This window comes from Schistocerca piceifrons, chromosome 6 (assembly GCF_021461385.2).
Source record: "Schistocerca piceifrons isolate TAMUIC-IGC-003096 chromosome 6, iqSchPice1.1, whole genome shotgun sequence".
NCBI lineage: Eukaryota > Metazoa > Arthropoda > Insecta > Orthoptera > Acrididae > Schistocerca > Schistocerca piceifrons.
The window spans coordinates 45,803,394-45,826,628 of record NC_060143.1 but is presented as its reverse complement, the minus strand read 5'-3'; the positions used below and the strand labels follow the sequence as shown (position 1 = coordinate 45,826,628).

The window sequence follows — 23,235 nt, the reverse complement described above, 5'->3', positions numbered from 1 at the left end:
ACGTAATAAACAATTTACATAGTATTTTTATACATTTACCACATTGCAAAGAACGTCACCCAAAAGTATAGCAAACTTGGTTTACATACACAGAAGATATAGTATCAATATGCGAAAATGTTAAAGCAAATATATATATATAAGAATTTATATGAACCGTAAACTAATAGTGCTATAATCTGACATAGTTCGGTACTCTCACGTAGTGACAAATATACGAGCGTAAGAACTATCAGATCAAATCTATGATTAGATCGAGCAGTTTGTGGCAAACAGAACACAGCACGTCAGCAGGCTTCAGACAGAATAGTAACTTGGGACGTGCACCAGGCGAAAGTTATGGGGCTATTACTTTTCACAATATGTATAAGTGACCTAGTAGATAACGTTAGAAGTTTCATGATATTTTTCGCAAGTGATGCTGTTGTATACAGAGAAATCGCAACTAGGGAAATGGTAGCGAAATTCAGCAGGACCTGCAGAGGATTCGTATCTGGTGCAGAAGGCGGCAATTAACCCACAACATAAACAAATGTACCGTATTGCGAATACGTAAACGAAATACCGACTGCAGAACAATCAATGGAAGTCGTTACTTCCACAAAATATCTAGCAGTACGAGTACGGAGCAGTTTGAGAGAACGATTTCATAAAATTAATTGCGGATAGAGGAGATGTCACACTGAGATTGATTCGAAGAATTCTCAAGAAATGTAGTCCATCAACAAAGGAAATAGCTTACAAAATACTAGTTCGACCAACTGCTGAAAACTGCTCGCTGTTGCTTGAGCGTTACGTGGCAGGGCTGCTGAGGAAATAGAGAAGATCCAGAAAAGGGCAGTGCGCTTAGTTACAAAGTCCCCAAAAGAGCAATGGATTTAGTTACACGTTGATTTGTTAAGCACGAAAGCGTCGCAGAAATTATTAACGAACTTCAGTGCCAGACGCTGCAAGAGTGGTATTCCGCATACGAGGTGGGTAATTGTTGAAGTTTTGACAGCGTACGTCCCTAGAACAGTTAACAAATACTCAGACGGGGAAAAAATTCACAACACCAAGAAGGAGTTGTAAGATGGCGCCATTATGAAGATGCAAATCAGGTAGGCTTTCAATACGCGCTTTAACGATCGTGAGCGTTTGTTACCTTCGTGGTTGGACGTAGTGAGTTGATGTTAGTGAAGAATGATTTTAAGACAACGACGACGCCATTATCAACAGCTAACTGAGTTTGAACGAGATCGTGTAATAGGGCTACTAGAAACTGGATGTTCCTTCTGCGATATTGCAAGAGCACTTGGCAGAAATGTAGCCACTGTACATGGTTTCTGGCAGTGGTGGTCATGGTAAGGTACGGTAGCATGAAGACTGTGCTCCAGAAGGCCACGTGGCACTACCGAGAGGGAAGACCGTCGTGTTCAGCGTGTGGCTGTGACGCATTGTACTGCAGTAATTCGAGCAGCAGTTGGAACCACAGTGACACGGTAAACTGTGGCAAATCGGTAACCTGAAAGACAGCACCGAGCCAGACGTCCTGTAGTGTTCATTCCACAAACTTCAAACCACCGCCCTTTGGGACTTCAGTGGTGTCATGCGAGAGCTCATTAGAGGACAGGCTGGAGATGTGTTGTGTTTTCTGACGAAAGCCAGCTCTGCTTCGCTGCCAGTGATAGCCGTGGGTTGGTTACCAGAAGGCGATTTTGTGTAACGGCAGGAGCATTCTCGTGACTATCCCTCGCACTCTGACTGCAAATCTGAACGTCGGTCAGGTTATTCGACCTGTTGTGATGTCGTTCATGAACAGCATTCCAGGATGCGTTTTCCAACAGGATAGCGCTCGCTCACCTATCCCTGTTGTAACCCAACATGCTCTACAGATTGTCGTCATGTTGCCTTGGCCTTCTCGAACATCAGATCTGTCTCCAATAGAGCACATGTTGGTCATCACCCAGCGACAACTCCAGTATCATCCACAACCAGCATTAACGGTTGCTGTCTTAACCAAGCTGACATCCGGCACCTGTACGACATAATGATGCACATTTTCATGCTTGCATTCAACGTTTTGGTAGTCACACATGTTATTAATGTACCAGCATTTCACATTTTCAGTGGCTTATCTCGAGCTTTCATTAACCTGTGATCATGTAAATTAATCACTTAAGTATTTTAGCTAGACAAATTTCTTCCCGAAATTTTAATCACCACACATTAACTAATTTTTTGTGTTGCCGTTTCTTTTCGTAAATGTGTATTGCTTCCTCCCATGTACATCTCGTGAGAAGAGCGTGAAGATAAAATGAAAAAGATTCTAGCCCAGATGGAGATTTACTGGTAATCGTTCTGACTCCGAACTATCCGCGAATGTAACAGGAAAAAGAGGGGATGACAATGGGACATAAATTTCCGTCCACGACACACCGCAAGGTACTTGTGGAATGTAGGTGTAAATTTAGATGTTTGTCTACGTTTCATTGACGTTAGAGTGTGAATAGATTGACCGAGAATGGTTCGGGAGCCTACTGACGCTTGGTAACAACACTAAATGGCATTAATGGTCATTCTACCCATCACAGAGAATTGCAACTTCATTCATTGAGATATACGCTAATGGTATATACACAGGGTGGTCCATTGATAGTGACCGGGTCAAATATCTCGCGAAATAAGCATCAAACGAAAAAACTACAAAGAACGAAACTCGTCTAGCTTGAAGGGGGAAACCAGATGGCGCTATGGTTGGCCTGCTAGATGGCGCTGCCATAGGTCAAACGGATATCAACTGCGTTTTTAAAAAAATAGCAACCCGCATTTTATTACATATTCGTGTAGTCCGTAAATAAATAAGAATGATTTCGTCGGACCACTTTTTTCGCTTTGTGATAGATGGCGCTGTAATATAGACAAACGTATAAGTTTCACGTAACCATCCGCCAGTGCGGACGGTGTTTGCTTCGTGATACATTACTCGTGTTAAAATGGACCGTTTACCAATTTCGGAAATGGTCGATATCGTGTTGATGTATGGCTATTGTGATCAAAATGCCCAACGAGCGTTGCAATGTATGTTGCTCGGTATCCTGGACGACATCATCCAAGTGTCCTGACCGTTCGCCGGCTAGTTACGTTATTGATGGAAACAGGAAGTGTTCAGCCACATGTGAAACGTCAGCCACGACCTACAACAAATGAAGATGCCCTAGTAGGTGTTTTAGCTGCTGTCGCGGCTAATCCGCACATCAGTAGCAGACAAATTGCGCGGGCATCCTGATTTAGGTTTTCCGTGATTTCCCTAAATCGCTCCAGACAGATGCCGGGATGGTTGCTCTGACAGGGCACGGCCGACTTCCTTCGCCGTCCTTCCCTAGTCCGACGAGACCGATGACCTCGCAGTTTGGTCTCTTTCCCCCAAACCAACCCCTAACAAATTGCGCGAGAATCGGGAATCTCAAAAACGTCGGTGTTGACAATACTACATCAACATCGATTGCACCCGTACCATATATCTATGCACCAGGTATTGCATGGCGACGGCATTGAACGTCGTGTATAGGTCTGCCACTGGGCACAAGAAAAATTACGGGAAAATGACAGATTTTTTTGCACGCGTTCTATTTAGCGACGAAGCGTCATTCACCAACAGCGGTAACGTAAACCGGCATAATATGCACTATTGGGCAAAGGAAAATCCACGATGGCTGTGACAAGTGGAACATCAGCGACCTTGGCACGTTAATGTATGGTGCCGCATTATGGGAAGAAGGATAATTGGCCCCATTTTATAGATGGCAATGTAAATGGTTCAATGTATGCTGATTTCCTACGTAATGTTCTACTGATGTTACTACAAAATGTTTCACTGCATGACAGAATGGCGATGTACTTCCAACATGATGGATGTCCGGCACATAGCTCGCGTGCGGTTGAAGCGATATTGGACAGCATATTTCATGACAGGTGGATTGGTCGTCGAAGGACTATAACATGGCCCGCACGTTCACCGGCTCTGACGTCCGCGGATGTCTTTCTGTGGGGAAAGTTAAAGGATATTTGCTATAATTAAAAGAAAACAGCCCTCGGTCACTAATTTTTGACGAATTTAACTGGGTTTCAGCACAGCTAGGAGTGCCTTCCACAGAATTTAAATTAAAGAATGGTTTATAACATGTTCACAGAATTATGACTGAAAACGTGTGATACAAATTATAAGTACGGAATTATCGTGAAGGACTGGCAGTACTTATATGTCATTTATAAAATAATAAATATGCCAAAAGGATATTAGTCACAAAGATATTTAAGATTAAAAAAATTGTAATGGCGAGCCACTAAGGGCTGCTCGTTACTTGTGTGGTGCAGGTTGTAAATATATTATTTGTATCATACGTTTTTAGTCATAATTCTCTGACCATGTTATAGACCATTCTTTAGTTTAAATTCTGAGGAAGACGCTCGTAGCAGTGTTGAAACCTGGTAAAATTCGTTAAAAATTAGCGACCGAGGGCTGTTTTTATTTTAATTGTATCTATTCACGGTCTCTGAACGTGCAGCCAGGTACAAAATTTTGATATTTGGTATCGTGATCCACCGACAACGGTGGACAACATGCGTCAGCGCATTGTCAATGCATGTGCGAACATTACGGAAGGCGAACTACTCGCTGTTGAGAGGAATGTCGTTACACGTATCGCCAAATGCATTGAGGTTGACGGACATCATTTTGAGCGTTTATTGCATTAATGTGGTATTTACAAGTAATCACGCTGTAACAGCATGCGTTCTCAGAAATGATAAGTTCACAAAGGTACATGTATCAGATTGGAACAACAGAAATAAAATGTTCAAATGTACCTATGTTCTGTATTTTAAATTAAAAATCCTACCTTTTACCAACCGTTAGTCAAAAATTGTGAGCTATATGTTTGTGACTATTACAGCGCCATCTATCACAAAGCGAAAAAAGTGGTCCATCTATAACAATTATATTTCTTTACATACTACACGAATGTGTAATAAAAATGGTGGTACCTATCTAAAAAAACACAGTTGATATGCGTTTGACCTATGGCAGTGCCTTCTAGTGGGCCAAGTATAGCGGCATCTGGTTTCCATCTTCAAGCTAGACATGTTTCGTTCTATGTAGTTTTTTCGTTTGACGCTTATTTCGTGAGATATTTGGCCCGGTCACGATTAATGGACCACCCTGCATATCTACGAAGTTACACTGACATCGTACCAAGTCTTCTGGGTGCTTCACATTTTTTGTCAGGCAGTGTAACACGAAGAGTCACGTTCGATAAGTCGCATAGCGATAATAGCTGGAGGCCCGCTCATTGTCTAAATGAACGAAAGGCTCGTCTGACGAATTACACCGAGCCCACGTGTGGGAGCCGAGCGGGGAACAAATGTCGGGTTCCGCCACAGAGGGGCGCGCGTCACGGCCTCGTACGTACTGAGCCGTCAGCGGGGCGACGCGTGCTAACAGCATTAGTTTCATTACGGGGAACGTGCTCGGCATGCCGCAGCCGGCGGGCGACAAGTTGGCGCGGCCTGCGCGCTTCATTGGCCGTGACGCGGACCGCCGCAGCGCGCTAAGAGGATTCCGCCGCCAGCCGCGACCTGCGGCCCGGACAACGCGTGCCCGGGAGCGCCGTGCGTCGCAGCCGGGGGGGGGGGGGGGCGGCGCAGGGGGGGTAGGGGATCACGAGGGCACGTGAGCAGCGTGCATAAGCGTGAACCGCGAGGGATCTCGGCGGGAACCGAAACGAGTCCGACACACTTTCGATAATGGAGAAAATTATGGGTACATCCCAGTCTGTAAGATCTCTTGGATGTTGTCACTGAAGGTAAAACACTTTCTGTGTTGTTAGGCCACGTCGCATGATCGACGTTTCGACCCTTCTCCCTGGGATAATTTTCAGGATACTCTGGTGCCCTCGGTTGACTGGTTGGTTGGTTCGTTTTTTCGAATCGAAGGAACCAAACTACGAGGTCATCAGTCCATTTATCCCATATTGAACCAGTTATAGAGGAAGGGTACAAAAGGAAAATCGTGGGAAGTCCGATTGTAACCTAGACACAATAAGACAGAGGTAAAAGCAAGGAGAACTTCGATAGCCACTCAGCTCAGAATGCAGTTATAGGGCCCCAGAGCATGGTATGTAGTGGGAGATGCACCCTCTGCATCCGATCAGTACTACCTCGCCTTGCCCTCTGTTACTCCATGAAAACGAGCAGCACGGACAAAATGATTAAATTGAATGAAAGATAAACATTGAAAAGAGTAGTAGAATAAGGAGTATTAAAAGATGGGGAGGTTTGTAGCCAGAAGAGACCACCGAGCAAGGCAGTTAGGGGTTCCCCGGACCAGAGCAGGCGAGGGGAACCCCGTCAACCCCTCAGGTGGGCAGTATGTGCAAAGTGTCTCACTTAACAGAGAGGAGTGCAAACCACCTTCGCGGGTAAGAAGTAAAACGCGGTCATCCTCTCTGGCATTGTCCACTAGCAATAGAGGGGTCGTGTCAGGAAGTTTAAGATAAAGCAACAAAGCAGTTAAATTTGGGCAGTGTATCTGGATGTGGGCCACCGTCAGGTGGGCTCCATATGGGCAGAAAGGCGGGTCCTCACGTCAGAGAATGAGCCCATGGGTCAGCCAAACATTGCCAATGCATAGCCGATAAAGAAGCGCGACGAGACATCTGCCACGTGGACCTGGTTCCTTATTTCTCTCAATTTGTTTGGGGACTGCAGGGCAGACCATTACAAGTTCCACACGTTTAACACTTGAAGGCGTATAGTCGATCGAAATTCCAGTTGTGGGACTTCCATCATCTCCAACACAGGTATCCTGGTTGCTTGTCGGCATGTACGAGGGCAGTTCAATAAGTAATGCAACACATTTTTTTTCTCGGCCAATTTTGGTTGAAAAAACCGGAAATTTCTTGTGGAATATTTTCAAACATTCCCACTTCGTCTCGTATAGTGTCATTGACTTCCGACAGGTGGCAGCGCTGTACGGAGCTGTTAAAATGGCGTCTGTAACGGATGTGCGTTGCAAACAACGGGCAGTGATCGAGTTTCTTTTGATGGAAAACCAGGGCATTTCAGATATTCATAGGCGCTTGCAGAATGTCTACGGTGATCTGGCAGTGGTCAAAAGCACGGTGAGTTGTTGGGCAAAGTGTGTGTCATCATCGCCGCAAGGTCAAGCAAGACTGATCTCCCGCGTGCGGGCCGGCCGTGCACAGCTGTGACTCCTGCAATGGCGGAGCGTGCGAACACACTCGTTCCAGATGATCGACGGATCACCATCAAACAACTCAGTGCTCAACTTGACATCTCTGTTGGCAGTGCTGTCACAATAGTTCACCAGTTGGGATATTCAAAGGTTTGTTCCCGCTGGGTCCCTCGTTGTCTATCCGAACACCATAAAGAGCAAAGGAGAACCATCTGTGCGGAATTGCTTGCTCGTCATGTGGCTGAGGGTGACAATTTCTTGTCAATGATTGTTACAGGCGATGAAACATGGGTTCATCACTTCGAACCTGAAACAAAACGGCAATCAATGGAGTGGCGCCACACCCACTCCCCTACCAAGAAAAAGTTTAAAGCCATACCCTCAACCGGTAAAGTCATGGTTACAGTCTTCTGGGACGCTGAAGGGATTATTCTGTTCGATGTCCTTCCCGATGGTCAAACGATCAACTCTGAAGTGTATTGTGCTACTCTTCAGAAATTGAAGAAACGACTTCAGCGTGATCGTATGCACAAAAATCTGAACGAACTTCTCCTTCTTCATGACAACGCAAGACCTCACACAAGTCTTCGCACCCGAGAGGAGCTCACAAAACTTCAGTGGACTGTTCTTCCTCATGCACCCTACAGCCCCGATCTCGCACCGTCGGATTTCCATATGTTTGGCCCAATGAAGGACGCAATCCGTGGGAGGCACTACGCGGATGATGAAGAAGTTATTGATGCAGTACGACGTTGGCTCCAACATCGACCAGTGGAATGGTACCGTGCAGGCATACGGGCCCACATTTCAAGGTGGCGTAAGGCCGTAGCATTGAATGGAGATTACGCTGAAAAATAGTGTTGTGTAGCTAAAAGATTGGGGAATAACCTGGTGTATTTCAATGCTGAATAAAACAACCCCTGTTTCAGAAACAAAATGTGTTTCATTACTTATCGAACTGCCCTCGTACATTGCCTGAGATCCCAACATCACCAGCGGCCCAAATAAAGACGACCGGCCGTCCAGATTGATGGTGAGAAGGAAGATCATGCACAGTCGTGGCTAATAGGAGACGACTGTACCACAGGTCTACAGGTTGAAGATCGCTTAAGGAGTCACTGCAGACAGAAAGCATCTTGTTGGTGCAAGGACGAGTATGGCTGTGGGCCCGTTTGATGGCCACTTATTCAGCAGTGAAAACACTGCATCCATTCTGCGGAGAGCATAGTTCACTGCAACTTACATGTCTGCATACAAAACCGCTTTGTCCATCAACCGTTGAGCCGTCGGTGTAACGGTTGACTGAACACTGTCAGAGACCAGTGTCGTGCTCTCTTATGAAAGGGGAGTTTCTTCAATCTTATTATGGGGAAATGGGAATATTAGGTAAAATCCCTGTGACTACTGGTATGGTGTCCATGGGTACCAGCTGCAACTCACATAACGCCCATCACGCGATACTCATACCAGCCACGCGAGATTTTCAAGTATGCCGCCAGACCGCTAGGCGGTGCACCGAAAGATACAGACTCGAGGAACCTCGCCAGGCCAGAGCACTCCAACATCCGGCCACGAATTAATAGGGGCATCACATCTCTTCTTGCAGAAAAGCTATTTAAGGGAACCCAGGGATCGTTGCAGACAGTTCCCGTCAACGAGAGCTTGTCCACTCATGCACCGGCTGCTTGCAGTCCCTCAATTAAGTTCTGGTCAATGTGCCAATGATGACGACAGCCGAGCCCCTATAATGAGGCTTCTACACTCAAAAAGAACGTTCATCGAGTGTTAGTTTTTTCAGTGTTCAGTTCCGGCTCCAAGGAGTTAGGTGGATTCAAATCCAAAGAATTGTATTTTGTTTAGAACCGCAGAAGAGGCGGAGTTCATTTGTAATTATAAACTGTGACGAAAAGATTTTTCGTTTTCGGAAGGACAATAGAGACGCCATTGTACTGATAATTTGACTGTCTTTGAATTAGAAGAAACAGACAGATTTTGCAGCTACTATCGATGGGCCACCGTCGTTAGACAGAAAGTGGTTTTTCCCTCACTTACTCTGGAGAACAGTAATTGATTAAAATTCTTCCCGCTTCTAATGGTGGGCCACCGTTAATAGTTAGAAGCGAAACGGGGAGAGCTTGAGATATGCGAATGTTTACCAAAATCATTATTTTCCCCAGAGTTGGCTTCCTGGACGTTGTTTTTATTGGTGGCACGCCGTGGCCACGTATTAACTTCCTTCATGACGGGAAGCCAGGCAGCTGGAACACTAAAGCCGTCGTTTTGTATTGAAGTTACAGTCTTTCTCAGAAATTTCTGTTGCTTCACTGATTTTTCTATTATAGATGTCAACAAAAGTTTTGCATCACCTCGGTTCCCACAGTTCCGGAACCGGTGCAGAAAATTGGAACAGAGATCAACACAAACATCATTTCTGCCCTTTTTCTTGCTCATGAAAACTACACATTACTTGTCGTATCACCATACAGCGAGGCCTTCAGAGGTGGTGGTCCAGACTGCTGTACACACCGGTATCTCTAATACCCAGTAGCACGTCCTCCTGCAATGATGCATGCCTATCCACAAGTTCATCAAGGCACTGTTGGGTCTAGATGGTCCCCTCCTCAACGGCGATTCGGTGTAGATCGCTCAGAGTGGTTGGTGGGATTTCAGCCTATCCCAGGCATCTTCGACAGTGTTCATGTCTGGAGAACAGCTGGCCACTCTAGTCGAGCGATGTCGGTATCCTGAAGGAGGTCATTCACAAAATGTGCACGATGTGGATGCGTATTGTCGTCCACGAAGACAAATGCCTTGCCAATATGGTCCCAATATGGTTACACTACCGTTCGGAGTATCGCATTCACGTATCGTACTGCCTTTCCGGCACCTTCCATGACCACTAGTGGCGTACGTCGGCCCCACATAATGCTACCTCAAAACAGCAGGAAATCACCACCTTCCTGCATTCGCTGGACAGTGTGTCTAAGGCGTTCAGTCTGACCGGGTTGCCTCCAAACAAGTCTCCGATGAATGTCTGGATGAGGGCATATGCGATACTCATCAGTGGAGAGAACGTGATGCCTTTCTTGAGCGGTCCATTCGGCATATTGTTGGGCCCATCTGTACCGTGCTGCATGGTGTCGTGGTTGAAAAGATGGACCTCGCCATAAACGTCGGGAGTGAACATAACGCAGTCTATTGAGCACGGTTTGAGTCGGAATACGACATCCTGTGGCTACGAGAAAAGCATTATTCAACATGGTGTCTTTACTGTCAAGGTTCCTCCGAGCCATAATCCGTAGGTAGCGGTCATCCACTGCAGTAGTAGCCCTTGGGCGGCCTGAGCGAGGCACGTCATCGACAGTTCCTGTGTCTCTAAATCTCCTTCATGTCCGAAAAACATTGCTGTTGTTTACTCCGAGATTCCTAGACACATCCTTTGTTGAGAGTCCTTCCTGGCACAAAGTAACAATGCGGACGCGATCGAACCGCTGTATTGACCGTGTAGAGATGGTTGAACTACAGACAACATGAGCCGTGTACCTCCTTCCTCGTCGAATGACTGGAACTGATCGGCTGTCAGACCCCCTCCGTCTAATAAGCGCTGCTCATGCATGGTTGTTTATATCTGCGGTAGCGTTCTCGCTTCCCACACCCGGGTTCCCGGGTTCGATTCCCGGCGGGGTCAGGGATTTTCTCTGCCTCGTGATGGCTGGGTGTTGTGTACTGTCCTTAGTTAGGTTTAAGTAGTTCTAAGTTCTAGGGGGCTTATGACCACAGCAGTTGAGTCCCATAGTGCGCAGAGCCATTTGAACCATTTGTTTATATCTTAGGGCGGGTTTAGTGACATCTCTGAACAGTCAAAGGGACTATGTCTGTGATACAATTTCCATAGAGAACGAGTATCTTCGGGAGATTTGGGAACCGAGGTGACGTAGAACTGTTTTTGATGTGTGTACATTACTGAGATCAATGTCAAGCCGGTATTGCCGCGATGTTCTGCTACCGTCATTTTAGCACTTCCTTAATTTGTTCTTCAACAGTCTTTCCTGTTTCCCCTTTACACACTTCGCCGCAGCGCAAATCATTTCATAGACATCCGCAGTGTGAAGGTAATCAGGTGCATTTAATTTGGAGCATCCTATTCGCGTCGGAAATATCATTTGTTTTGTTCTGACTGACGAAAGAGTAGAGAATTCTGCTTACGTGATCAGTGATCCCAGAAACATATGATAGCCTAACAGAGTGAGAATGCAGTTCTTCAAGATTACTATCAACATAATTAATTTTTTTATTCGGAAGTCGTACATACCGGAAACCATAGCAACTGGATTTCACTGTCTTCCTTAAGGAATTGAATTCCAAGTAGTTCCCGTCGATGATACGGAAGGCACGTGTAGACATAGTGCTGAGCATTGCTGGTCTCTGGGCTGAGTGATGGTTCAAAGTGGCATCTACTAGGTAAATACATATTTTAGTGGGCTTTTTATACGCTCTGTGTCCTAAAGTGTTGTCAGATGTTCTCTGTAGCAACACATCTAGAATCGGAAGACTGACCTCTCTCTCAGCTTCCAAGATAAAATTTATTTTGAGATGAATCTCACTTAAGAAGTTATGAAAAGCTCTTGTTTGATGTTTGGTCATGTAACAAGCGTGTCAATCACATAGCGGAGTCAACAGGAAGGCTTTAAAGGCCTTACTGCCTGTTGCTCAAAATGACCCATAAAAATGTCAGCTGCAAGTGGCGACAACGGTGAGCCTTAGGCTACACCGCGAGACTTCATATAATTCTCCTCTATGTTTACGAAGACATTAGGGTTATAGCTTGGTTGACAGCCGTGCCATACGCTTCAGCCATGTAGCCGGTTATATCGGTACTTGGTTCCCTGAAGTGAATGCACCGTGTCTGCATTGTTAATGTAGCATTTCACGTCGGAGTGTGAAAGGAAGTAAATTAACAACAGAAAACACGGGAGTATTAAGTACATTTTCAGAATCCGTGTAATGCCGGGGCGACGTCTGCGTGCAAAGATTAATCTATGATCAAGGCCACACATGTGAGCGGTGGTCGTTATCCACATACCATATTGAAAAATTTCAGTATTTTCACCAGAACTTGTCTCCCAACTAGTTTCTACTCTCTTATTCTGATGATTTCCCAGACGGTACGGTAACAGCTAAACACTAAATGAAAAATCTAAATGCTAAATTCCAATTGAAAGCAATAACTGTAAATTTTAATAATGAAGGTAACCCTAGAAATCAGTTGTCAAAACTGACCGAAAACATTAAGCGTTAAGGCTTAACGTCGATGTTACGGCATACAGGCCACATCAAATTTGTGTTTCTGTGTGGTTGGTTATCCATTGTTCTTAAGTATGCAGTTAGTTTGTTCAGTTACCACCACGCTTCAGGCTTACAGCTTAAAACATTCGTGCGAGCTGAGGGAACTGTTGACCTCTGTTAACAATAAATTTATGCTCAGGAATTCAGTGTTAAAAAGTCAACTAGTGGCTGGGGATTATTAACTGATAACACTCCGTCACCAGTCACAAATTATTTTTTAATTGACTTCCAAAACGTTTGGGATTGCATCTACATTGTGGGGGAAACATTGCCTTATAGTTCTGTATTACAAAAAAGTTTATTCACAGGTTTCCGGTGTTAAAAATGTCGAATAGTGGCTAGGAGTTATTAATTAATAATACCACGTTATCAGTCACAAATTATATATTCAATTATATAGTCTAATTGCTGTCCAGCGCTTTTCGGGTTTACAGCTCTATTTTCAACGACTGTAATGGATATACTAGGAGCTATATCTGCTTCAGTTTTTACCTACGACATGACTTTCGTCTTCTGCATTGGCGAAAAGCTACCACGTTTGCAAATTACATTCTGACACTGTTTAACATATTTATTATGGCACTACATGACATGTGACAAACTGAACCAAATGTCACGTTCAGGATATCCATATAGTCCTTGGAAGTGAAGTTGTAGATCCGAAGCGCGTAGGACAGCAATTACATCATATAATTTGTGACTACTGACGGAATATACAATCAAAAAAAGTATTGCCTCAGCTCGGTTAATAGAGTTCCTGAAGGTGTACAGAAAATTGGAATGGAGATTAACATATACATCATTTCTGCCTTTCTTATTGCTCATGAAAACCACACTTTGTATGTTGTACCACCATACAGCGACCCTTCAGTGATGGTGGTCCAGATTGCTGTACACACCGGTACCTCTGATACCCAGTAGCACATCATCTTCCATTGATGCATGCATGTATTCGTCGTGGCATACTATGCACAAATTCATCAAGGCACTGTTGGTCCAAATGGTCCCACTCCTCAACGGCTCTGTGATTTTGAGGAGATCCCTCAGAATGATTGATGCGTCACGTCGTCCATAAACGGCGCTTTTCAGTGTATCCCAGGCATGTTTGATAGGCTTCATGTCTGGAGAACATGCTGGCCACTCTAGTCGAGCGATGTCGTTATCCCGAAGGAAGTCATTCACAAGATGTGCACGAAGGGGGTGCATATTGTCGTCCATGAAGACAAATGCCTTGCCAATATGCTGCCGATATTGTTACGCTACCGGTCGGAGGATGGCATTCAGGTGTGGTACAGCCGTTATGGCGCCTTCCATGATCACCAGCGGCGTACGTCGGCCCCACATAATGCCACCCCAAAACAGCAGGGAACCTCCACCTTCCTGCACTCGCTGGACAACGTGTCAAAGGCATTCTGCCTCACCGGGTTTCCTCCATCTCCGGCGATTGATTGGTTGAAGGCATATGTGACACTCCTCAGTGAAGAGAGCATGATGCCAATCTTGAGAGGTCCATTGGGCATGTTGTTGGGCCCATCTGTACGGCGCTGCATGGTGTCGTGGTTGCAAAGATGACCTCGCCCTGAACGTCGGGAGTGAAGATTCGTGTCATACAGCGCACAGTTTGAATCGTAACACGACGTCCTGTGGCTATACAAAAAGCATTATTGATCATGGTGGCGTTGCTGACAGGGTTCATCCGAGGCATAATCGAGGTAGCAGTCATCCACTGCTGTGGTAGAATCTCCTTCATGTCCAAACAACATCGCTTCGGTTCACTCCGAGACCTCAGGAACTTCCCTTGTTGAGAGCCGCTCCTGGAACAAAGTAACAATGCGGACGCGATCGAGCCGCGGTATTGACCATCTAGGCATGGTTGAACCGCAGATAACAATATCCATGTACCTCCTTCCTGGTGGAATGACTGGAACTGATCGGCTGTCGGACCGCCTCCGTCCTATAGGCGCTGCTTGTACATGGTTGTTTACATCTTTGGGCGGGTTTAGTGATATCTATGAACAGTCAAAGGGGCTGTGTCTGTGATACAGTATCCACAGTCAAAGACTATCTTCGGGTGTTCTGGGAACCGGGGTGATGCAAAACTTTTTTTGATGTGTGTGGTTAATTAGTAATGCCTAACCTGGAAGTTACAGTCATGGAAAGCTCACGACTTAATGTCTACAGGATTAAAACTAGCGGTTAATTTCATTTGCGTTCGACTGCGCAGATTTTGGCTATCGGCACTCGTATGGTGACTTTTCAAAGGCTGTAAAATTGAGACACTGAACAATAAGACAGATTATCGCTGGCAACATCTCTAAAAACTTGAAAGTTGGCTTTTTTGTTTGCGCATTAGTTAACATACAGTACATTTACGGAAAATACACAACTCTGTATTAGTTAGCGATTGCTACCAACATAGTTTGGAGCAGTCTGCTAGGTGTTCTGGAAGAGCTGAGTCGCACCTTAGCGGACCAGTAAGGTCCACAGGTGTAAACATTCAGCTTGTAAGATGCCTGACGGAGGCACGCTGCAGCACGTGATCAGCAGAAAGTGCAGGCTGGTCTATTCCCATCGAAGTCAAGCTATGACCAATCCAAGCAGGCTATAGAAGCCTCGCTCTCCTGTGTGTCTTACCTCTGCGCTGAGCGACGAGCAGTTCATTCCGTACGCTTGCACTGTAGTGTTAACAGTAGGGTTCGGAAGTCGATGAAAATATCCGAGTATCGCAAGACAACTCTTAATGAAATATATATTCATTTTGGGTCACTGGAAACCGCAAAAGGGTGGATCTTGTTTGTCCTTTTTTTCCTTTTTTTGCGTATTTCGGGCATTTTCATTAATTTTCGTATGAACGATTTTCTCTGCGACTTCACGCTTTTTCGGCCAGTACTGCCCATTTTCAATTCGAACCATCACCTCACCTCTAATACATGTTTCCTGTAATAATGAGAACCGTCTCTGAAAGTCGAGATACTTTGCACATAAGAACCTGATGATGTCTATTGTACTGCAATGGCAACTGATGTTTTCGGTGAATACATTGAAAGTGGCCAGAACCGTTCCTTCTAAATTCCCCAAATGCATTTTAGCGAACACGAAGTTTGTTTTTCATATTACGTTAATCTAAAAGGTTCATGTCTGAAAGAAGAAGCTTTTCATTCATACTAAGCTTTCTTCCCACTACGTTGCATACCGCCAGGATGTGGTTTTTCATATCCGTTGTGCCACCTTTTTATCCCATTTAAATCAACGTGTTTCCTGAATTTAGAAAGCACAAATACTGCTAAGTGGCCTGAAGTCCTTGGCACGCATTTTCATACACTTTTCAGCAACTAAGTCTTTGTCGTCTTTCAAGACATTTACTGAGTGAAGAAACTGCCTCTCAAATTTGCAAACAGTCATAATATACTCGAGGTTCCCGAAAGAGTATTTAGCTACTTTTTACACAATTTACATTGCGAGACACCTGTCGATTTATTTGGAGTTGTCTCATAAACACGCGACACCTTTTGCCCCCTGGACTTGCACTTTTTTTCATGACTGTTATGTCTGATAACGACATGCTTACTCTAGTCGATGCACAAAATAGCAGCTTATAATAAGTAATATTTATTTACGACAGACCGTTTCGGCTTTATCGCCATTTTCATGTACGTCTAGACTGATGTGACGTCCATATTACGACTTTAGTGGATTGACTTATAACTGCCACTGTCTTAGTAAGATGGTAAATGATGTAGAAAATAACATGTTAATTACGATGTGACAGTAGTTTCATAGTTCCACTCTTACGACAACCATGTCGTTATCAGACATATAAAACGCTGCTGGCCCTAAAGAAGAAAATAAAATGACTGGTATGTATTGCACAACCCTTAATTTCTACTCAATGTCCTTTAGTTTGGTTTGTTCATTTTGTTGCACCCATCATTAAGATAAATGAGCCGCAGTGAAAATTCCTACGGAAACACACTCGTATACCTGACCAGTCACGTTGGGCTGATAGCATAAAAGTGGTTCAAATGGCTCTGAGCACTATGGGACTCAACTGCCGTGGTCATAAGTCCCCTAGAACTTAGAACTACTTAAACCTAACAAACCTAAGGACATCACTCACATCCATGCCCGAGGCAGGATTCGAGCCTGCGACCGTAGCGGTTGTGCGGTTCTGGACTGTAGCGCCTTTAACCGCTCGGCCACTCCGGCCGGCTCTGATAGCATAACCTGTAGTGAAGTGCAGTAGGGTGAACGCGTCTCATGACGCTTGCGGCAACACAAGAAGGCCTGTTTCAAACCACTGTGTTTCAGTTGAAACGTCCCCTTTTTGAACAGTTATACATGACTTTGCTTAACCTGACACACAATATTTTGTTAGCGCAACGCAATCTGACTTTCAATAATCCCTACAAAAGAATGGGCCTTGACTAACATTAACCTATAAGTTTCACAAATCACTTACCTCACAAAAATCTTCGCTGCTCAAGCTACTGCAATACAGCGAGCGCCACTACTGCCAGCTAAATAAAAGATTCAAAGTACTGAAGGCACTAACTACTGATAGGCATAGTTAGCAAATGAAAGATTTTGATAGAGAACAACCAATGTACACTCCTGGAAATTGAAATAAGAACACCGTGAATTCATTGTCCCAGGAAGGGGAAACTTTATTGACACATTCCTGGGGTCAGATACATCACATGATCACACTGACACAACCACAGGCACATAGACACAGGCAACAGAGCATGCACAATGTCCGCACTAGTACAGTGTATATCCACCTTTCGCAGCAATGCAGGCTGCTATTCTCCCATGGAGACGATCGTAGAGATGCTGGATATAGTCCTGTGGAACGGCTTGCCATGCCATTTCCACCTGGCGCCTCAGCTGGACCAGCGTTCGTGCTGGACGTGCAGACCGCGTGAGACGACGCTTCATCCAGTCCCAAAAATGCTCAATGGGGGACAGATCCGGAGATCTTGCTGGCCAGGGTAGTTGACTCACACCTTCTAGAGCACGTTGTGTGGCACGGGATACATGCGGACGTGCATTGTCCTGTTGGAACAGCAAGTTCCCTTGCCGGTCTAGGAATGGTAGAACGATGGGTTCGATGACGGTTTGGATGTACCGTGCACTATTCAGTGTCCCCTCGACGATCACCAGTGGTGTACGGCCAGTGTAGGAGATCGCTCCCCACACCATGATGCCGGGTGTTGGCCCTGTGTGCCTCGGTCGTATGCAGTCCTGATTGTGGCGCTAACCTTCACGGCGCCAAACACGCATACGACCATCATTGGCACCAAGGCAGAAGCGACTCTCATCGCTGAAGACGACACGTCTCCATTCGTCCCTCCATTCACGCCTGTCGCGACACCACTGGAGGCGGGCTGCACGATGTTGGGGCGTGAGCGGAAGACGGCCTAACGGTGTGCGGGACCGTAGCCCAGCTTCATGGAGACGGTTGCGAATGGTCCTCGCCGATACCCCAGGAGCAACAGTGTCCCTAATTTGCTGGGAAGTGGCGGTGCGGTCCCCTACGGCACTGCGTAGGATCCTACGGTCTTGGCGTGCATCCGTGCGTCGCTGCGGTCCGGTCCCAGGTCAACGGGCACGTGCACCTTCCGCCGACCACTGGCGACAACATCGATGTACTGTGGAGACCTCACGCCCCACGTGTTGAGCAATTCGGCGGTACGTCCACCCGGCCTCCCGCATGCCCACTATACGCCCTCGCTCAAAGTCCGTCAACTGCACATACGGTTCACGTCCACGCTGTCGCGGCATGCTACCAGTGTTAAAGACTGCGATGGAGCTCCGTATGCCACGGCAAACTGGCTGACACTGACGGCGGCGGTGCACAAATGCTGCGCAGCTAGCGCCATTCGACGGCCAACACCGCGGTTCCTGGTGTGTCCGCTGTGCCGTGCGTGTGATCATTGCTTGTACAGCCCTCTCGCAGTGTCCGGAGCAAGTATGGTGGGTCTGACAAACCGGTGTCAATGTGTTCTTTTTTCCATTTCCAGGAGTGTATTTACCTCAATAGTCATAATATATATAGCAGTTCATGACAAATTTCAAAACTCCGCCATCTCTCTCCCCACATCCACCACTGCTGGCGGCTCACCTCCAACTGCGCAACACTACGCGCTGTTCACAGCCAGCTGCCTAACACTACAATGGCAGACAACAATGCAAACTAGACACAGACTGCACACAGCACAGCCAGTGATTTTCGTACAGAGGTGGCGTTACCAATAAAAAACCTAAACAGCCTACTTACACAGTACACATGTACTCTTGTGTCTCCGTTGCATCTGGCTAAGCTGCTTTAATTGTTGTGCGCAGGTAGGGGCAGGCAGGTAAGCTGGAAGGAGAATTTGTACACTTCTGGTGAGGTCCCAGCCCACATCGCTGCGAACGATGGATAGGGAGTGCGAATACACTTGTTGTTCTGATGCGCTTGTTTGGCAGTCTGATGGGCATTTTACTGCTTGCAGCTCTAAGGTATGGAAGATGCAGTTTCGTTACGTGTTAGAGGAACACTTTTGCAATACGACGTTGTTACTCAATCACAAAGGTCCTAGAGGTCACCCGAAATTATTTCCTTGGTTCCGTAGCAGTGTGGCTTACTGATATGCAGAGGACCGGTACTGGCGGGGATTTTTCCTTGGTGGGAGGTCTGGAACGGAATGCACTCAGCCTCAAGATGCCAACTGACGGGCTACTTGACGTAGCAGTAACGACTCAAGATCCCGAAAACAGACAACGGCCGGAAGAGCGGTGTGCTGACCTCACAACCCCACCAACCCGCATCCAAATAATCTACTGGCAGAGGATGACAAGGCGGTCGGTCGGTACCGATGGAGCCACAATGGCCTACCAACGAACAAGGAAATCAAGAGCAGAATAAAACTGGCCAAAAGTTCGCTACGAAATAGAAACATATTCAGCATGCAAATCAGCTTTCACACTAATAAAAAATTTGTAAAGAACTTTGTGAGGAATGTCCTGACATATGGACGTGAATGTGGTTCTGGAGGATAATTGCTGGAACTACCTGGAATGATAGAAAAAGGAGTGAGATAAATCTACAGGATATTGTAGGGGCCGGCCGGAGGGGCCGAGCGGTTCGAGGCGCTACAGTCTGGAATCGCGCTACCACTACGGTCGCAGGTTCGAATCCTGCCTCGGTCATAGATGTGTGTCGTGTCCTTAGGTTAGTTAAGTTTAAGTAGTTCTAAGTTCTAGGGGACTAATGACCTCAGAAGTTAAGCCCATAGTGTTCTGGGCCATTTTGATACTGTAGGGAAGAAAGAGCTACTAAGAGTTTGGCCAATGGAGAGCAAATCTTGTTGGACACTTTATCAGAGATGGTATTTCTTCTGTAAAACATTTTGTAAGGCAATAACGCAAGGATGAAAACGAGGGGACGACCGAGAACATTCTATATAAAAAATACTATTCGCGAGACAGGATATTCTTTATGCGTGGAGATGAAGAGGACTGTTGAAGAGATGAAGCTACGGCTGCAGAGACAAGGCTTAGTCTTTTAAAGGAAGGATAATAAAATCGAGAAATACTTCTCATTAATGTATTTAATATTCCAGGTGTTAACCATTACTCTACTACATACAAGTGGTAAGTAAATAAATTCAAATTAAGAAGTATCATCAAAAATCAATTACAACATAAAAACATTCTGAATTAGAAGTTACAGGCAACTAACAGAAATTAAAAAAAAAGAGAGAAAACTGTTAAGACACTAAAGAAAGTCAATTCATTCGCAAATATCACATGTTCTATGGTAGAATCTGTTTTCGTTTAAAGGTTCAAGATGATGCACGACTGGACGCAGTATGGCTTAACCATTCATGCCTTTTCTTCTAGTTTGACAATTATAAGACTTTTCCAAACCATAAAACTCTATAATTAAGAATTAAAAATACCCACCATGCAGCACTTAAATTTGTAGAACCCTTTACAAAAGCTGCGCAACCTTATATGCCACACAAACAAGAACAGCAAAAAATTCTGGAAACCGCTTATAACGGATTTTAGTGCTGCATTCCATCATATCATTCTAAAATCGGCCATTAGATTGAAACACCAGCCCGGAAACATCATGCCTTCCTGGGTACACTATCGTCCAGGTACGCCACTCTCCCCTACAGGATCACCAATGACCGCACCATGGCGAACAGCGTTTCGCGGCCAGGAATCAAACGGCTTTCACTTCACGACCGATACGCGACGGCACCACCGCCGTTTAACAGCACAGGCACAACCAGCCCTAAGGATAAGTCGCTTTCGCGTTAGCCCCAGCAACGCCAGCCAGCGTAGATACGGACAATGGCAACCTTCCGACTACGGGCCAATCACGCCATGTCACGCCAACGCAGGCTCACGAGCGTACTGTGTACAAACGCGCGCGGACGACAGTGAGAAGTCAGTCTACATTCTCACTAAGATTTTGGACTCACCGCTTGTAAACACGACCATATGCAGACTTCAAGTGACAGTGTTGTATGATTGCGGAAGGAACTCAGAGTTCAATGCCAGCTGATATTCATATCTTGTGTGAACTTCAGATGTTAAACATGTTTCTCCACTCACGCCTCCAGTCTTTCTTGTTCCGTACTTCCCTGATGTAACATCCCCTGCTTATAAAGTTTTAATTGTTAAAAAAAAACTCCTCCCGAACAGCCCATTAAGGCCAGAAGGAACCGACCGGCCGCCGTGTCATCCACAGCCCACAGGCGTCACTGGATGCGGATATGGAGGGGCGTGTGGTCAGCACATCGCTCTCCCGGCCGTATGTCAGTTTCCGAGACCGGAGCTGCTACTTCTCAATCAAGTAGCTCCTCAGTTTGCCTCACAAGGGCTGAGTGCACCCCACCAACAGTGCTCGACAGACTGGATGGTAACCCATCCAAGTGCCAGCGCAGTCCGACAGCTCTTAACTTCGGTGTTCTGACGGGAACCGGTGTTACCACTGACCCAAGGCCGATGGTTTTAATTGTTAGCTCGAAAAAGATAATGTTGTATATACTTCTCTTTTCTTTTTTTATTTGTGTGTATTTATTTGTTTGCAGGTATATCTCTGCGTCCCTCTTACACATTGCAGTCCTGGATCACAGAATCGCAGCATCCCCACAGTGGTGCCAAAACAAAATGGCAGCACCCTAACACAGTGAAATATCATAAACTAATTCGTTTTCTACCTTTGAAAGGGAACCCTCCACGCTGAGTTTGGTGATGTGTATGGGAACAATTCACCACTAAACAACAAAGTGGTGGAGTGGCGCAAACGCTCCCAGTATGGTCGGGATTGTCATGGAGTGATACTATCATATTGTGCTCGTAAGGGACGAACCATCATAGAATCATACTAACTGTTGTGGGTTGGCAGGAGAGCCAGCACCAGGTTACAAGAGGAAACCTAAAGGCACGCGTTTTAGCTCACGCAGGCTGGCGTGAGGTCTGGAACGGGACAAGGAAATTAGAATTTGGAAAAACGGACCTAGCTGGTGGAATACTTAACTTTAATCCATTAATGGTGAACGTCGGTCTGACGGTACATGCATCACAAGATCAATAGCAACTGATAATGGCGCCTTGCTAGGTCGTAGCAAATAACGTAGCTGAAGGCTATGCTAACTATCGCCTCGGCAAATGAGAGCGTATTTTGTCAGTGAACCATCGCTAGCTAAGTCGGTTGTACAAATGGGGCGAGTGCTAGGAAGTCTCTCTAGACCTGCCGTGTGGCGGCACTCGGTCTGCAATCACTGATAGTAGCGACACGCTGGTCCGACGTATACTAACGGACCGCGGACGATTTAAAGGCTCTGAAATCTTTGGTGTGACGTCATAAGCGAGTGACTGCGTGTGAGATCGCTCTCTAAGTTTTCATATATTTTTAGGTTTCAGATATATATTTTAACGGTTTTTGTGATAGTATTTACTATATAAGTGACGTATTAGTGGTTTCATCATTCACCTCTGTCTTTCTTGTGTTGTGACCTGACATTTGTGAGTGTTTCGTATCGAGCAACTTAACCTCTTGCCTGTGTTTACATTCCGCGCTGACCAGTTGCAGCTGTAGCGGCGCATCGAAAGCTAAGTACTAATTAATTGTTTGTGTATAGTGGTTTATTTAGGAACTTTAGTAGTCTTCAACCGGTGTTCTTGGTGTTTTCTGGTGAAATAATTTCAGAAGAACCTTTTGGGAACTGTTTTCAGCTTCGTTACTGTGTCATTAGACGTTTGATTCTCTTTCTGTATTAGTCTTTTGTTATATTCACATTAGTTGTTTATTAATACTGTTAATAATAGTAGTTACTTCCCTTGTAGAGTAAGTTTGTGACTATTGTAGTCAGGTTTTTAACATCTTCTTATTGTAGTAGCGGAACTTAGAAAAAGTAAAATTTTACCATGAGTGAGAAGTGTGGGCTTTGCCGTATGTTCGTGAGTAGTGGATTGCGGTGTGAGACTTCTTCGAAGTATTTTCACTGGGGGGAATGCAGTGGGGAAGCCAGTGGGCATTCTGGTGAGATCCTCTCCTGGAACTGCAGGTTATGTAGCAAGAGTAAGTTGATAGAGGAGCAGGAGCGTAAGATCTGTGCCCTTCAGGTGCAGTTGAAAAACGCACAGGAGGA

General features: G+C 45.6%; 1 protein-coding gene across 1 annotated transcript in view; it reads left to right on the top strand.

The window, feature by feature from the left end:
* Window positions 1–5,513: 5,513 nt before the first annotated feature.
* LOC124803135 (pyrethroid hydrolase Ces2a-like) overlaps window positions 5,514–23,235 on the top strand; it is a 184,241-nt gene continuing 166,519 nt past the window's right edge. Inside the window, exon 1 of the mRNA XM_047264314.1 lies at window positions 5,514–5,621. Coding sequence (XP_047120270.1) covers window positions 5,514–5,621 — 108 coding nt within the window. The remainder of the gene's footprint in view (window positions 5,622–23,235) is intronic.